The sequence below is a fragment of the Setaria italica genome, chromosome IX (assembly GCF_000263155.2).
Source record: "Setaria italica strain Yugu1 chromosome IX, Setaria_italica_v2.0, whole genome shotgun sequence".
Taxonomy (NCBI): domain Eukaryota; kingdom Viridiplantae; phylum Streptophyta; class Magnoliopsida; order Poales; family Poaceae; genus Setaria; species Setaria italica.
The window spans coordinates 30,382,818-30,400,990 of NC_028458.1; the positions used below are offsets into that span (position 1 = coordinate 30,382,818).

Sequence of the window (18,173 nt, forward strand, 5' to 3'; positions counted from 1 at the left end):
CTCAGCCTTGTTTGTGGCTCTCTTTCAGGTGAAGTCGAAGCTCCTGAGTTTGCTCCTGTTGGCTCTTGGCCGCCCCAGCTCCCTCCGGGTTGGACGGTCGAGTGAGATCCCTCCTCGAACGGCGGGGAATGGGATCATTGATGTCCTGGCTGGCCTCACCAGGGACGTCCGACCCCGACGAGTAGCTTCCGCTTGTTTTTACCTTCTGTTTGTTTTTCTTTCGAACTTGTTAAACTCTGATTTACAACCAAGTGTTAACAACTTGTTAATCTAATGGTGGACCGGTTGTATTCTCTGGAACCACTCACCTTTGTGTGAGTTTTGCTAACTCGATCCTGTTAAGTGGTTAAATCGGATGAAATCCGATGGCACTTCGAGTTAACTTGACTAAGGCATGAGTGTCACGTGTCAGGCGACTTAATCATGCCTTAATCAAGATAATCCAAGATGAAACTCTATTAAGAGGACTTGAGTTTCATCTATACACATTCATCAACTCCTATTGATCACTTATATGGAACATTTAAATGAGATGCTAACATCTGAATTCGTGAAGCGGAACTTTGCATTGAGAAACCTAGTTTCATACATCAACTCAATCATCAATACATGACATGGCACTCTTGGAAATCACGCAACGAAACCTTGCATTGAGAACGACCTAAGTTAATTACTCTTATATTACTAATAACTCAACATGTTTATTACTTAGGATAGTGGACAAATCAAACTAATAAAAACAGTTTCATACTTACCGATTAAACTAAACTAACAAATTATGTCCTCTAAATCTAATACTACGTACACATGCTAAATTAACGGGTCATAAGGCCGGTCTCAGTGCACAATTTTATTGCACTGATATCAAGATGGGAATTAGGTAACTGTAGCAGTTGAGTGTCATGGGGATGAAACTCTTCTCACATATGATGAAACTCCCACTTCTCTCTCATCATAAAGATCTTCTCAAGTCAGCAAATTTGCTGATGTGGCATAAAATTTAATGTCCATGAAACTTTTCATGAAACTCCCACTGAGACCGGCCTAACAGTGCACCAAAGCGCGCCATATTTCTAGCAAATTTTTTAGAGTATATATTTCTGGTCTTTACACCAATAAAGATATACATAAAAATATTAAGCTGCACAAATATACTGCTCCATCCATCCCAAATTATAGGTCGTTTGGGTTTTCTAAATCCATATATTTCACTATGCATCTAGACATAATATATATCTAGGTGCATAGCAAACTTATGAATCAAGTCAAAATGATTTATAATTTGGAATGGAGGGAGTATCAAATTCCTTTAAAATAATATAAGTAAATTAAGTTATAAGAATTTTTTCTTAAATAAGAGAGTATAGTTTCGGTTACAAACATTAATAAACTCCACAAACATCTGTACAGCCGTTTGGAGAAAAAGACCATTCCATTTTGCAAATAGGCACTAGGCACTAGGCACTAGTAAAACTTGTGCACATCTATCGGGGATACCCAGCTAGTTGAATCTTGGCTGCCAAGCATTTGTTTAGGAAACACTTGGCCATTCAGTAAAACTGCACAGTTTTATTAATGTAAAATTCTCCGTTATCCTCGTGCCCGGCATGTCGACCGGTAGATGCTGCCCGTGCTAACCCTAACCCTCTCACGCGCGTGCCGCCTGCTCCGCCTCTCCTCCCCCCACCCCGAGGCCAGGGTTTTGCCCGCCGCCGCAATCCGCCTATCCTTCCCCTTCTCCTCCGCATCCACCACCACCGCCCGGATGGCGTCGCCGTCGCCGTCGCCGGAGTGGCCGGCCAATCGGGTCCGCAAGACGTTCGTCGACTACTTCGAGTCTAAGTCGCACACCCGTTGGCCGTCGAGCCCCGTGGTCCCCGTCGACGACCCCACGCTGCTGTTCGCCAACGCCGGGATGAACCAGTTCAAGCCGGTCTTCCTCGGCACGGCTGCCCCGGACTCGCCGCTGGGCCGGCTGCGCCGCGCCTGCAACACCCAGAAGTGCATCCGCGCCGGGGGTAAGCACAACGACCTCGACGATGTGGGGAAGGACACCTACCACCACACCTTCTTTGAGATGCTCGGGAACTGGTCCTTCGGCGACTACTTCAAGGAGGAGGCCATCGGCTGGGCCTGGGAGCTCCTCACCAAGGTACAGAACCATTCTGCTACCCCTGCTCTTCTCTCTTTCCTCTGTATATTCTGCAAATCTGATTGGGGGGGGGGGTTGATTGGATATGCTATTGGGTTGACTTCGCATAAGATTGTTAGAGGTTGCAGATTCACGAGCTGCTTGGTGAGGAAAATTGTGGCTTATGCGCCGATCTGGATCTTTTGGGTTTTTAGATGATTTCCTAGATATTTGTAACATAATGATTATGTGGTGATTGAGTTCTCTAATGGCGAAAGATTCAATTATTTTGGTCGACATGTGAGAAATTTAGCAAGGCAATATATTGATTTACCAATTTCTAGTTTTCCTGTAGGATTCCGTTGTTTCGAGTTTGAGTTCTGTCTCCACCCCTGATTTTTGTAGTGCAGGAAAGATCCTGCATTCAATGATCCTGAGCTAATGACTTCAATTTTGAAATTGGAAGGAAGAGCATGCTCAAAATGTGTTAAACTATTAACGTTTGAGGATTGATTTTATTTCAAAGAAATGACAGTGATGGTCTTGAATACTGATTGGGAAATGAAATGGCAATTCAAATGACTCTCATCCATGGTTATTCTAGACAATCTAGTTACTAGAACACATTTACTCGAACCATTTTTGTCCGAGACCTTTATATTGTGTTTTCTAACGTAGTCTTTTGATTTAAATTAACAAGATAAGAAAAAACGATGAGGAAATTTGTATGTTTATGAATGCCAAGTGGTTTGTGGTTTATAGAAGTATCAGCAACCTTCATGTATTGCCTACTGATTACTATGTCTTGAATTCACAGGTTTACAAATTGCCTACTGACAGAATTTATGCCACATACTTTGGTGGTGATGAGAAATCTGGTCTTGCTGCTGATAATGAGTCGAAGAACATATGGTTGAAATATCTACCGAAAGAAAAGGTTTTGCCTTTTGGGTGCAAGGTATGTGCATTTTCCTGGTTTGTTGGTAAAATCACTTGTTAATGTAAGAGAACTTGTTAGTTTTGTTTTATTTTTCTTTATTTCAAATGGTCCAGTTTTTCCATGTCACCTGTCTATTTGATTACACCTTATGGTCTGCGTATCCTTATTTTCTTATTTGATTGTGATAAACAGTTTACATGCATTTCTTGAACAGGACAACTTTTGGGAGATGGGTGACACTGGTCCTTGTGGACCCTGTACTGAAATTCATTTTGATCGTATTGGCAACCGTGATGCAGCTTCATTAGTGAACAATGATGATCCTACATGTATTGAAATATGGAACCTTGTGTTCATTCAGGTCAATATACTGTTTTTTATACCTTATGTGTACACAGTTAAAATAGTACAGAGACATTTATTATGCTGTTTTTCACATTTCATCTTTCCTTATTTATTCATTATATATATTCACACGGTGCTATTTTCAGTTTAATAGGGAGGCAGATGGTAGTTTAAGAACTTTGCCAGCAAAACATGTGGACACTGGGATGGGCTTTGAGCGATTAACTTCTATCCTTCAGAATAAAATGAGCAACTATGACACAGATGTATTCATGCCATTATTTGATGCTATCCACAAGGTATGTTTGCTACATGAACACTTGCATTTGCTTTTGTGCTTATGCACATCTAAATAGTTAATGACCACATGATATATATTGATAATTTGGTATGCATATAAAAATGCAGTTAGCCGGTGATGGGATTCAACCTTACTCTGGTAAAGTAGGATCTGATGATGTCGGCAAAGTTGATATGGCTTACAGAGTTGTTGCAGATCATATAAGAACTCTTTCTTTCGCTATCACTGATGGTTCTCAACCTGGTAAGTGCATCCTGTTTTTATTGATTCAGCTTTTTGGTTTGTGATAATGAATGAATGATAATTATGCTTGCCATCTGGACTAGTAACATGAAAATTACAAGACTACTGGCTTGAGCTTCCTGCATTGCATTCTTAATCTGCTGCAGCCTGCAGAACCATCGTATGGATTTCTATCTGATACTTGTGCTCAGGGTTCATTATCTTGTGCAGTTCAGTTTAGGTTGGTAAAACTGAAAGTTAATACGTCTCCATGTTTCTGTTGCACCTGTAAGTTGCTTTGAGGCAAAATAAAGGTGTTACAATGGGTTGAAATTCAAGTCTATAAACAGATTTAGCTCGATATGTCTAAAATTAGGAAACCAAAATAAGTAACTGCCTGGTCTTTTTTTGGATGTACCTGTTAATTTTCTGTCTGACGGATAAACAATGTCTTTTGATGGATAAACAATGTCTTTTACAATTGTTTGGGAGATTGACTCGAGATTAAATCTTGCTGATCTGAGAAAAACTTTGTTCATCATGATCAGTTAATTACATCTTTCCTGCTCATATGTTAAGTCATTCTAGCTCAATTCACAGGCTTTGCATCACACTTACTAATTTAACATGGTATATATGTTTTTAAACGAAGGGTAATGTTGGGATGGGTAGATCATATATTCCTGGAAATGTTTGACTGCAAGTGCAAGTACACCGAATTAATATATTGGCTCATATTATGCCTCTGTTTGTGATGGAATTGACCACTTGAAGTTGGACGCACAAATGCAAAGTCTGCACATTGCAAGTGCTTAGGGTGTGTTTGGTTCCAAGGACCATGAGGGATGGGATGGGTCGATCCCTTTTTCTAGCGTGTTTGGTTCCGGGACAAGTGGGACGGGTCTCCCTGAGGGGGAATCCGCGAGAATTGAGCGGACAGACCCGTCCCACTTGGATGGCGTCGCGCTCCGTCTCATGTGCGAGCCAACATAGGCATATTGTAGCGGGAGCAGTCGCCAAGGTGGTGAGCTCCGGCGTCGCGTGCTCCAGCTGGGAGCGAATTGGGGCGCTGAGCTCCGGTGCGCGAGTGGAGGCGCCATGGCCGAGCGAGCCGAGCTTGGATCTCGGCGGCGGCGGAGCGAATCGAGTCGGCGGTGGTGGTGGCCTTGAAAGGTGGAGGCGGCCACAGGCGTGTGTGCGTGGGCAAGCTCCACCAGCCACCGCGGGAGGTGCAAGCTCCGATGAGCTTTGATGTAGATGCTGGAGCAGCAGCAGGGATGGGAGTTGCGTTGGCATGAGACAAGGCAGGCCAAAACTGCTACCTCCTCAATCTCCTTCCTCCTCGATTCAGCCCGTCTCTCCATTGATTCATGAAGGTGAGTAATCAAATTGATTCGCAAGACATCAACGAAGATGTGGTTGTAAGTGATTGAGCTGGGATTCAACAATCATAATGAATTTCATCCAAGGGTGGCCGACAGTTTTCATGGGAGGAAAGAGAAAACAAGAGGGAACGGAGGAAGGAGATGGGAGCAGTGAGGCTGACACTTGGGTCCTGCTGGAAGGGTGGATAACGCTGTTAGAGTTCCATCCATCCTATTCGACCCAGTCCCTTCTACCAAACATAATTCTAGGATCGATCCATCCTCCTCAACCAAACATCAGATGGGACGATTCCATCCCCAAAAAATAGGACGGGATCATCCCATCCCACGTCGTCCCCAAACCAAACACATGCTTAGTTTTCAAGTACACAATACTTGATTTTATGATGAAAGTTTGAGCGTACTCAATATGCTGTGCGATATCTGTTTATTGGTGTTTCTTGTTGGATGTATCCACCGTCTAGGTCAACCTAATTAATACCGAAGATGTTGCACACCTAAAAATGATCTGAATGCAACCTTGTAACTATTTCTCCTTTTCTTATATCTGTTTTGCATCATGGGCCTCATTTTGTACTGCAGAATGGTTCATGATATGACTTTTTTTTTTAGGTAATGAGGGAAGAGAATATGTTCTGAGGCGTATACTCAGACGGGCTGTTCACTTTGGTCACCAGAAGTTGAAGACAAAGCCAAAGTTTTTTAGCTCGTAAGGACAAGCACTTGATTTTGTAAAAGACTTTCCATTGCTATTTAGCGGGCATACTAAGAACATATCGTGTTACACTTGAGAGTTGAGATGAATAGCAAATTAAAGTAAAATGAGTTTGGCATTAATTCTATGATGTTGGCTATATGAGTTCCTCCTTTTTTATATATATGATAGTTAAATACACATTACGTTATACTTCAAATTACAGTGTTGTAGCTATGTTAGCTGTGGTATGTATCATGGTAATGCAACATATCATGGCACAGCTGCTATTTGTTGATCATTTGGATTACAGGCTAAATTATTAATACTAGACCAATAGGCAATAACTCTGCTTAGATTTAAAGAACAAAACATTTGTGTCGATTGCAATTATGACATGTGTTTTATCACTTAAGTCATATTTTTCTTGGACAGCCTTGTTAATGTTTTTGTCCAAGTGATGGGTGATGTGTTTCCTGAGGTAAAAGAGAACGAAAAGAAGATCCAGGATATAATTAGAGATGAAGAAGAAAGCTTTGAGAACACTCTAGCAAAGGTAATTTTTGTTTCCAGAAGGATTTGCTCAACTATAGCATTTGTTTAGTCAAGTTTTCCACATCATTCTTTTGCATTGGATGAATCTTTGCTCGCGGCCGATTAATGGCATCATATTGAGGGTAGTTATATAAGATAAATTCACTTTGTGTGTGTGTGTGTGTGTTTGGGGGGGGGTCTATTTGCGGTTCTATCCTTTTCTTCTTTAATATAATGATAAACAGCTCTCCTACATGTTCGAGAAAAAATATGTTCTATTTGTTTTGTATGTCTGTATAAAAGTAGAGAACAAAAGCTTACAACTAAAAAAAATATCTGGTTTATTATTTCTTTGCAAGTGCCAACTTCTATTCTATTTTAACAACCTTTCCTTGGCCCTGTTAACATTTGTGATGTCGGTTGTGTTCGCAGGGGTATGAGAAATTTAAGAAAGCCGCAGATGCTGTTAAGGAGAATGGGGGGACAGTGCTTAGTGGTCAGGCAAGTGTTTTGAATTTTTGAATTCCATTGCATTACTTAATTATTTTCCCTGGAAGATGTTGGTTTTTGAATTTTGCTGCATTACTTATTTCTGTTTTCTCTGGACTGTAGAAGATATTTGTTTCTTGTTCTTAAGTTATGTGGAAGTTCGGTAAGGATCTGAGGTCAGAGGGTAGGACACTTTTTGCACTATCTTGCTACATTAGATGGTACTAAACTGTTGGGCCAACTAATGCAAAGGTGTTGATAAGTGACTGTAGCTGCACCCCAAGGGCAGGACTAGAGATCAGAGTCTGATTGTCTGAGTATATTGATATTGTTCTTGCTTGATGTTAGTGGAAAGAGATACATCTTCAATTTATATAAATGGCATGACCTGATCCTTAAGAAATCTATCTCTAGAATAAACTAAGTAACTCTCAAATTTTATATCTATAAATGACAAACCATTCCCAAGTCTCATAGGGGAAATAAATGTTTCTTGTTGCCGATGATGAAGCCTTCCTCTTAAGCCCTGTTGTGGGCCACTGTTAGTTTGGCAGATAGAGAGTAGCCACTTATGTAGTCTAAGCCATCTAAATAAGTTATTTCCTACTTGTGCTGGAAACGAATTTCAGTGTGGCTCATTGAAGTCCTTTTCCTTTACCTTCACTGTGCTGAGACTAGAAAGGAAGCCATCTTATGTTATATACTTGTCGTCAGATAAGAACTAGTTTATTCGTTTCTCCTGAATCATTAGCCCTCACTTTTCTTGGACCTTATAAACTCGTAAAAAATCCTATACTACAAACTGAACTTGATTTTATGTTCTGTACAAAAATTAATACTTTCTCCTTTTCTTACTTTAAAAGTGATCTTACAGTTCACCCCATAACACTCGTCCCTTAGATGATATAGTATCATAAACCTTAAATTGGCAGCCTTAGTGAATTAAGAATTATGCAAGTATACATTCTTTTCTTTTTGGTATGCTGAACTAATTAATTTCTTCCTTCAGGATGCATTTATCCTGTGGGATACGTATGGTTATCCGATTGATTTGACTGAGGTTAGTTTCACATTTTAGCTTATTCATGTTTTGATCATAGAATCTTTATTAACTGTTTATCTTGTGTTGTTATTATTATTTTCCGTTGCATAGGTCATGGCGATCGACTATGGTCTGGCTGTCGACAAAGAGGGTTTCAGTGCTTCTATGGAAGAAGCAAGGCAAAAAGCTAGGAATGCTCGCAACAAGGTTAATTTTCTTTTCTAAGGAGTGTAGAAATTGATCCTGAAAAGTTTTTTTTTGGTGCTATGCCATCTAAATTTTTTTATTTTTTTTACCCGATGACCATTTTTTCCTAAATATATCAAATATACTGTTGGTGTTTCATTTGATTGGGCAACTTTATTTTTTATTTATCTTATTTAATTCACACAACACCTTGTTTTTTGTTTGTATGTCACATGTTTCTTTTGTCAGGCTGGAGGGAATTCTATTGTTATGGATGCCAATGCTACAGCACAGCTGCGCAACCAGGGGTTTGCCAGCACAGATGATAGCCCAAAGTTTATGTGGCCCAAGGTTAGATGCCACCTTAAATATTGTTGTTATTGTTGCACTTCTACTTTTCGCTGTTCCTGATTCAGTTGGTGGCTGTTATTTATTGCTGTGTTCTATATTTACCATTGAGATTTTGCAGGAACATGGAAGTGTGGTCAAGGCCATCTATACTGGCTCAGCATACATAGCTACTGCATCTGGTGATGTGGACTTTGGCCTTGTGTTGGAAAGTACAAGCTTCTATGCAGAACAGGGTGGTCAGGTATGACTTTTGGATAGTGCAGTATTTGATATAGATCAGATCGTGTATCTGGTGTTGCTTTTGCCATTAATCCCATTAACTTACAATAACTCTAGGAGTTAGGATGATGTGGTCCATCATGAGTCCATCCCATGAATTTTAGTGCGATGACTCCACCCCTCATGATTATACTAATTGTAATCACCCATTCCATTCCACAAACCAAACAAAAAATGTGAGGAGTGAGAAGATGACGGACCACCCCTCCTTGACCCAAATGTACCCTTAAGAAAACCAGTTACAGGATTTCTACATGCTGCATCTATGTATATGATATAAAATCTGTAAGTCTGTTCCAGACATAAGTTTTGTTTGTCTTCCCCTTGTTTAGATTAGTTCCTATCTGTTAGACTGTTTCTTTCTATCTTTTAAGACTGTTTCTTTCTATCTGTTAGACTTATTTTTTCATCTGGCTGGCAAATTTAAATCAAATTTGAAGTCACATTTTCAGGCAGTTTTGGTTAGGGGGATTTGTGTTTCTAACCCTATTCTCAATGCTAATTGTGATTTTACCCCTTAGGGTTTGTGAATCTGCCCCTGATTTTTCTTAACAAAGGTTCATTTACCCCTGGTTCCAATGCTCTAGTTAGGTGGGACCAATTAAATGGATTAAGAAAAAAAGACAACACTGAAAAATAGACTAAAATACCGAAATACCCTTGGTACCTTATCCTCTCCCTCAGCCAACTCTTTACTCTCTGTGCCTCACACCCGTTACCTCCCTCTCCCCCCTCTCCCCCCCCCTCTCTCTCTCTCTCCGGATGGCGGCGCACGGGGCTACGTGGGGCGGAGGCAAGGTGGCAGCAGTTTGGGGGCCACAGCGCGGCGGCGCATGGGATTGGTCTACAGTGCGGAGGCTGTGGCGGTGGCGCGCGGAACCCAGCCCAGCGCGTTGGTGGCTGCGCTTGAGGATGCCATTGATGACATTTGGAGGGACTCGTCCAGTCGGTTGTTGGAGTAGAGTGGGCACCGGCTGGGACGACGATGGTGATATGGCTGGCGACTCCTCCAGCTGTTTCCGAAAGGACACATGAAACAAGGGTCAAACATAAAGGGCATATATGTCTTCTTACTACTGATTTAACACCGTTAACTCATCTTAGCGGAACGTTTTCAAAAAGTGAGGGTAAAAAACGCACAAAGCCCCTTTTGGTTATTACCAATTTAGTCAGCTAGCAGCGGTGCACTGTTAGAGCAACTGAGCAATAGCCCCTACTCCAGGCCCCTACTTTACTGAATAGGGACTGCCCCAACTTTCTGGGGCTTTAGATTTAACCCACAACTCCAGCAATAGCCATAACTTTAGAGGCCCTAATTTGATATGACACTGTTAAGTGTATAAAGGCCCTTCTATTATAGGCCCATGGCCCATGAGGCTCTCCCTCTATATATGGATATCTCCACTGATGGACATGGCTCTCTGCTCTCTCTCTCAATTCTTCACGATACGTAACATCAAATCAGAGCGGGATTTCAGGTAATTTACACCTGCAATCCATTTTTTTCGCCGGCAGCCCGTCGCCGTCGTCGTCTGCTGGATTCGGCTTGTCAAGCCCATCCGTCAAGCGGCCGCCCTTAGTCTGCTTGTCATGAAGGACTCGTCCGCGTGAGTTTGTCCACCTGTCGCGGAGGATTCATTTGCGTGGTTCGTTCGCCGCCTGTCGTGGTCCGCGCCTGTGCTTCAGCCTGTTGTGGAGAACCCGTCTGCACCTGTCCTTCCGCGCGTCGCGGAGGACTCATCTGCTTCTCCAGTTGCTGCCGGTCGCGGCTCCTATCGTCGTCCGCCCGTGGGCTCCTCTTCATCTCCGCCCACGGCTCCTTTGCTCGCTGCAGAGGTCTGATTTGGCTGTCCGCCAAACCATCAGGCCACCGCCCGTCTGCTCCGCATCTGCTACTGGTGTGCTGCTGTCTGCCATTCACGCCTGCTGCTCTGCATCTGCTGTCTGCAATTGTCCTGCTTGCCTACTCAGTCACGGTGGTAACTGTTCTTCCTGCAATCTGCTGTTGTTGGTTGCATCCTAGTCATTTTCAACATGTTGCATGGTTCACACACAATTTTCTACTCCTATTAGAGTTTTTCGTTCTGACTCTGGTGGTGAGTATCTGTCTGATGCTTTTCTCCAGTTTTTGTCCTCTGAGGGTACTGCTTAGCTCTCCTAACCTGGTGCTCATGCACAAAATGGTGTTGCTGAACGCAAACATCGCCATCTGATAGAGACAGCTCGCACACTTCTGATTTCCTCTTTTGTTCCATCTCATTTTTGCGGTGAAGCTGTCTCTACTGCATATCTCATAAATAGACAACCCTCATCCAAACTGTCTGACAAATGTCCTGGCGAGGTACTTTTTGGTACCCCTCCCAGCTATGATCATCTCCGAGTTTTTGGATGTACATGCTATGTTTTGCTTGCTCCGCGTGAACGTACTAAGTTGACTGCGCAATCTGTTGAGTGTGTTTTTCTGGGGTATAGTCCTAAGCATAAAGGTTATCGCTGCTATGATCCTTCTTCTCGTCGCATACGTATCTATCGTTATGTGACCTTTGTTGAGGACCGTCCTTTCTTTTATAACCCCTCTCCACAACCCTCATATTCTCCCAGAGTCCACATCTTTTTTGTCTTCCTCCTATTTCATCCACGGGTGATGTCACTTCCTTCCGCGTCCATTCCTGATCCTTCTATTTCCATCACACCTCCTCTCTGAGACACCTACACCTCCTCCACCATCTTGACATGCGCCGCCTCCATCTCCACCACCTCCACCTCACCCTTTTTCAAAACCACCTGTCACGTTTCTTCAATCGTTGTCCCAAAACCCCCATTGAGTTTCCTTCTAGTTCTACCACCTCAGCCAGTCCTGACGTGCCCGCTGTTGATGCTTCTAATAATGATATTGATGAGTCACATATTGTTTTTGATGAGTTACAGGCTGGTCCACGATTTAATCTACGAGAGGCGGTGCTAGGATGGGGTGGTGTGAGGAGCTCAGGCGTTGGAGAATGGAGGCGGGCACGTGCAGGGAAAAACAGAAACCGTTGAAGTAGACCCGTGGGAGAAGGGGATCAGGAGAGGAAAGTAGGGGCGTCCCTAGAGTAAGGACCCAAGTAGGGGCCTTGCTGGAGTGCAGCCCCTACTTAACCTACTTTTAAGTAGGGGCTTGAATAGGGTCCCTGGTGGAGTTGCTCCTAGGACTTGCTCTGATTCACCAAGCTGTTGTGCTGATAAAAAATGTTCTGAGAGTCTTTCTTTTCACTTTCTGTTATGTCATTCAACCATCTGAGATTAGAAGCACATTATTTGTAGTTTCAGTGTGTTTTCCAATTTTCAAACTCCTGTGTCCTTGCAAACAAAATTTCTTAACATATTTTTTCAAGTTTCATTAAACATTATGTCACCATCTGAAACATGAAAAATCTTTTTACTTGTTTCTTGCATTGAAGGTAATAGTTAAAAGCATACTGTTAGGAGCCATGGTAAGCAAAACCTTGAAGATAATAGTAAATGACTCTTATAAATAAAAAGATTCCTCAGCGCGCACAACAGAATAACCAGACGTCCCCTAAGTCAATGTCTTATTTAATCTCCTCTGAGATTAGAAACATAATATGGTGTGGGAATGTTGAAGCGCCTCTATGTATCCCCAAGTTATGTGTTTGTTTGCATGTAATTGTTTTATCTTACATTTGCTGATTTTCTTAAGAGTTAATGCGCATGCACCTTCTCGCAGATATATGACACTGGGATAATTGAAGGGTCTTTTGGAACTTTCAATGTGAACAATGTCCAAGTGTTTGCTGGCTATGTTTTGCATATTGGTTCATTTACAGAAGGTTCTAAAGCTTTATCTGTTGGTGATACTGTAATATGCAAGGTGAGTTTTTACTGACAGCCTTAAGCGAACTAGTTAATCTGTTATAATTCATTTTTGATACTGATGTTACCATTGATAGGTTGATTACGATCGGCGTACTCTAATTGCTCCAAATCACACATGTACACATATGCTGAACTTTGCTCTGAGGGTTGGTTTCTAGCCTGTCTAAAATGTATATAGCTTCTTCTTCTGTCTTTTTCACTCTTGATTATTGTTGTGTGTGCAGGAAGTACTTGGTGATCATGTTGACCAGAAAGGTTCAATAGTTCTACCAGAGAAGCTGAGATTTGATTTTTCTCATGGTATTACGGCTCTCTTCATACTGCTTTGACGTGTATTTTCAAAGCTTTGTCAACTGAATGCTTAGTTTGTAACAGGAAAACCGGTTCAGCCTGAAGATTTGAGAAAAATTGAGTCCATAGTGAACCAACAAATAAAGGACGAGCTGGATGTATATGCTAGTGAAATAAAATTAGCAGATGCAAAGCGCATAAATGGTCTACGAGCTGTGTTCGGTGAAGTAAGATTTCTTACTCGTATTGACATTTGATATAGGGCAAATGGCATGTCTTGTGACATATACATTTGGATTTTGTAGATTTACCCTGATCCAGTAAGAGTTGTCTCAGTTGGCCGGAAGGTGGAAGATCTGCTTGCAGATCCAGAGAACAAAGAGTGGTTATCCATATCAACTGAGCTGTGTGGAGGTATATTTACAACCCTCTGCCATGCACTTCAATATTTGTGATGAGGATATCTATAATTTTATGTGTATGTATCAGGTACACATATCTCGAACACAAGAGATGCCAAAGCATTTGCACTTTTATCCGAAGAGGGTATCGCAAAAGGTGTTAGGAGGATAACAGCTGTTACTGCTGGATGTGCTGCAGATGCTATGGAGTTAGCATCATCTATTGATTGTGATATCAGTGGAGCATCTCAGTTGGAGGGAGCCATGTTGGAGAAGGTATTAAGCTTTTGTTATTTGTGTTAGTTGTTTGTGCCCTGTATTGTGAGCTGCAGATTGTCTGATAAGTAGGATATTATAATATAAAGGCATAAATGTGATCTTTCTAAGGGAGGAAGAAATAACACATAAATTATTTTCTGATTTATATATCTCTTCCCTTGATAATATTCTCTCTGTAGCTGTACATGTGTTAAGATCAAATTGTACCATTGTACTTTGAAGACATATCCTTTGCAAGATTATTATCTAACTTGATATTGTTTGTCAGAAAATTGCTTCCATCAAGAATAAGCTTGATGCAGCTGCCATCCCTGCTGCCAGAAAAGCTGATCTAAGAGGCAAGGTTTCCAAGTTGGAGGTCTGTAAATGTTTCTTTTTTACATGTCAAATGTTTTTCTATCTCAATGGAAGAAAGAACAATTACTTATGATTTTTATGATGAGCTGATTGCGTCTGTTGCATGTCGCAGGATCAACTTAGGAAGGCCAAGAAGAAAATGGGTGAACAGAATATCCAAAAGGCTGTCAAGACTGCAATGGATGCAGCTGAAGCTGCTCTTTTCAAAAAGAAGCCCTTTTGTGTTACTCATGTTGATGTGGGTCTTGATACCACTGCTGTACGGGAAGCAGTTATCAAGGTCATGGACCAAAAGGTTAGCTTATGACTTCATTGTTCTTGTTTCTCTTGTTCCCTTATTTTAACGCTGTCAGATTTGAATATCCTGGTGAACTGTTGTATTCATCTTGCCCAGGGTTTGCCTATAATGCTATTCAGCAAAGATGAGGCATCGAACAAAGCTGTTATCTACGCTGGTGTGCCACCCAACACTCCCAATGGCTTCAAGGTGTTGGATTGGCTGACACCTTCAATTGCACCACTCAAGGGAAGAGGTGGTGGTGGCAAGAATGGTGTCGCCCAGGGCCAGGTGAGCATGCACACCATTCCAGTTTCTCTGAGTGCCAGAGTGCAAGTCAAGTACATGGATACCTAGAATAACCTGTGACTCTGTGATTGCTCATACTGCAGGGAAGTGATGCTTCTCAACTCAAGGAGGCAATGGAACTCGCGAACAACATTGCTGCAATGAAACTCAGCTGATGGGTGCGGCTGTTGGTCCAGTGCACTCCCCTTCCAAGCTTATGTGCGGCTGCTGTTGATCCAGTGCCCTTCACTTTTAAATGCCGTCTTTCACCTAACAGGAATTCCATAATGTTTGCTGTTTGAATTACATACCATACCATTCAAACCACAGGATGACATGTAACCAAACTATCTGCAGTATCTTATTGCTGCTGACGTATCAAGGTCTTTAATTATTAAGACATCTTCGTGTGGCATTATTTGCATAACTTGGTACCTGAACTTTTTTCTTCGGTACTCCAGTTATCTTATAATGTTTTAAACCAAGCATGGCAGAAGCACATGTTTAGATGATCCAATCGTGCTGGATGTATTGGACTTTTGGAAAAGTTCACCAGTGGATGGCATCCTGTTGAAGCACGCCATCACAACGGGAAGTAGAAAAATGTCAAAAAGCTTCAATTTCAAAAGAACTTTAAAAACAAAATGTCTAAGCGGAGTTATAATGTTGAAAAGGAAGCTTTAAGCGTCTTCAATGAATTCAAGCTTTCAAGAATTTATTTCAATGCTGCAATTAGCTGAGTTTCGACACAATGTTTCGGCAATGGTTGCCGCTATTGCAGTCACGATGACAAAATGCCTATGTACACAACAAAACGAAGATAAAAAAGTTTAATAAACCAACCATGAGCCAACCATGACGAAGCCAACGACAAACAATCCGGCGTCCGATCAAGAATCACTCAGCGACGGAAACTTCACATGACTACATTGGTGACAGAAACTACAAAATTAAGCAATAAAACCCTGCTACTGCCACAGCTGCTCAAGAAGTCTTGAACATGAACCAACCATGAACAAGAAGGCACCGGAACTCGCTTCCCAGTGGCACCGGCAGCCCTGCACCGTAATTGGCCTGGGCGCTGCCTTCCCTTCTTCGGTGCGGCAATGACCTCGATCTTCCTCTTCTCCTTGATGGTTGATGCCTCCTTGTAGCCCTTGTGGAGCCTTATCTTCGACCTTGCCAGTCTCACCTGGTCGAAGGCCGCCGGCGCTTCTTTGCGCTTGCACGCGCCCAAACCGCTCGGTTTTGGCAGCGCGGTCGGCGGCTTAATTATTAGCCTTGGTTAAGGACGTTGTGCTTGCACGCTTGGCAACGGCTCACCGTCGCTGGGGAGGCAGAGGACTGCTGCTTGGAGCCGTTCGGCCTTGAGTTCGAACCGGGCGTGGGTAGGGGTGGAGCTAGGAATTAGGGTTAGGGGAGGCCAAGCTAAGCCAAATTAAATTGAGAGATAGATTTTTGGGACAATGTCTATGACAGCAACAGTTAGAACTGGAAAAGTAGAAGATCTAATTACTAGAAAAAAACATTAATTGAAGGCTACATTACAGTGATTATCCTAAATAATTAGTGACTAGTCTAAATAATTGATGATTTAGTAATCTTTGTTATATGGATCATTAGGGGGCCATGGCCCCTGCCAGCCCCCCCTGGCTCCACCACCGTGTGGGATTCGGTGTCACCGTCCTGTGCTGGACCACGTGGTGCTGCTGCACGACAGCAGGGTGCTGTTCTGCCATTTTGATGACCAGCCGTATGCTTCTCTTCTTGATGGTCACCGAGCAGCGAGCGGTTGCACACGCTCAAACCTTTCGGGAACCACTCGATGATTCATTATTAGTACCGGTTGGGAAACACCTTTAGTACTGGTTCACCGAGCAGAATCGCTTATTCGCATTTAGTCCGGGTTGGTAACAACAATTGGTACTAAACTGTGCACCATGATCATGCTGTTGCGGGCGGCACTTTAGCACTGGAAAGTGTTACTAAATGGTTCTTTTTTTTCTTTTTTTCCCAATATTTCTTTTGTTTTCCTTTTATTTTAATTCGTATTCGTATCCCTTGTGTATACTAGTAATATTATGTAATATATATTGATCTAGTATAGTAAAGATAACATATATATTATATATATTTACAGTTCAAATATTACAAGTATCCGAATATACACTACACATCCGTATCCGAGTCCCGCCATGAATTATCCCACCTTGGACTGGTACTACAGCAATACCGTAAGCCACTAATTTGATCATTTTTCTCACTAGAGTAAGAAGCTCACATGAGATCCTCACAGTTATGTCGTGCACAGGATAGCGTTGGTTGTTGGCTGCAACCATGTCAGACGATTCATCGGGTTGGAGCTCCATGGAAGCGACGCTGCTACGATGCTAAGAGGCAGGGCTTATTATGTCCACATTAGCACCTGATGCAGCTGGTTGTTCTTGGGCTTGGCTAGGTGCTATCGCTGCTTGCAGTTGTCTGACTTCTTTGGTCATTCTTAAATTAGTCGAAGCTAATCGTTCTTATAGGACACAGAGCTTGTATTCTGCTGTGGCCTTGCTTCTTCTTCGACTTCTATAAGACTCGATATCTTCACTAAAGCCATACTTCCATGGAACTACGCCTATGCCTCAGACACGTCCAGGGTGTTCTGGATTCCCAAGTGCATAAGTCAGCTCGTCTTTCTCTCTGTCAGGCTTGAAAGTTTCTTGTTGTTTAGCATGTAGTGCTGCGTCGAACCTGTCGGTCTCTTCTCTTAATGAATCGCTAGTTTGTATTTATCTTCGATATTTAGTGTGTCGCCATGAGCATAGAAAAAAGTCTTTCTCGCAATGGCCCCTCGAGAGTTGCTGGCTCGATTCCTCTTGCAATTAGGTCTTCTTCCATTTTCTGCCATTTTGGAATCGCCGTCCTATAACCTCCTTGCCAAGATGATGAAAGTGTTTCTTTTTGCTTGCATTTTCTTTAGCTTGTTGAGTTCGCGCGCTATCTTCCGACAACTTGTACTACACGAATGCATCCCAATAAAAGGTCGTAGCTTCTGGTACTTGTTCTCTAAATCGGGTGTGAGGCCCTTGATATAGTTGTTGTTCAAGTTTTTCTTGAACGTCTGGAAAGCAATTGCCATCTTCTTAAAGGCCCATTCCTTCACTTTGGATTCAGTGCCTGCTGGAAATGTGAAGTTTAGTAGCAACTGTTCCCAACATATTTCCTTGCGCAGCTGTATCAATGGCTTTAGCTGCTTTCCATTTTGGAATTCTGATGGGGATGTTTTCCCTGACAACGTATCCACATTGATTGACAAATGTCGTCTTAGCACCGGAGGGGAGCAATTGGTTCGCCGTCTTCGGCCATGCTTGCATATCCATCATTTGAGTCTCCAACAATTATTCCAATAATTACATATCCAATTTACCTTATGGGTGATGTAGGCAAGGGTTTCCAAGGAGTCCAAATAACCTCTAGGTTTTTTCAGATTTGGCGAGCATCCAGAATAACTAGT

The 18,173-nt window shown here is 42.3% G+C and overlaps 1 protein-coding gene across 1 annotated transcript; it reads left to right on the forward strand.

Moving 5' to 3' along the window:
- Positions 1-1,603: 1,603 nt before the first annotated feature.
- Positions 1,604-15,095, forward strand: LOC101752565 (alanine--tRNA ligase). The gene is made up of 22 exons (XM_004983292.4): positions 1,604-2,152; positions 2,949-3,089; positions 3,286-3,432; positions 3,563-3,715; positions 3,825-3,960; positions 5,937-6,033; positions 6,454-6,574; positions 6,985-7,053; positions 8,051-8,101; positions 8,195-8,290; positions 8,519-8,620; positions 8,739-8,861; positions 12,627-12,770; positions 12,850-12,921; positions 13,000-13,075; positions 13,151-13,293; positions 13,372-13,480; positions 13,556-13,743; positions 14,015-14,104; positions 14,216-14,398; positions 14,498-14,671; positions 14,773-15,095. The coding sequence occupies exons 1-22, from the start codon at positions 1,622-1,624 to the stop codon at positions 14,842-14,844; spliced, it is 3,018 nt and encodes a 1,005-aa protein (XP_004983349.1). The 5' UTR covers positions 1,604-1,621; the 3' UTR covers positions 14,845-15,095.
- Positions 15,096-18,173: the final 3,078 nt, after the last annotated feature.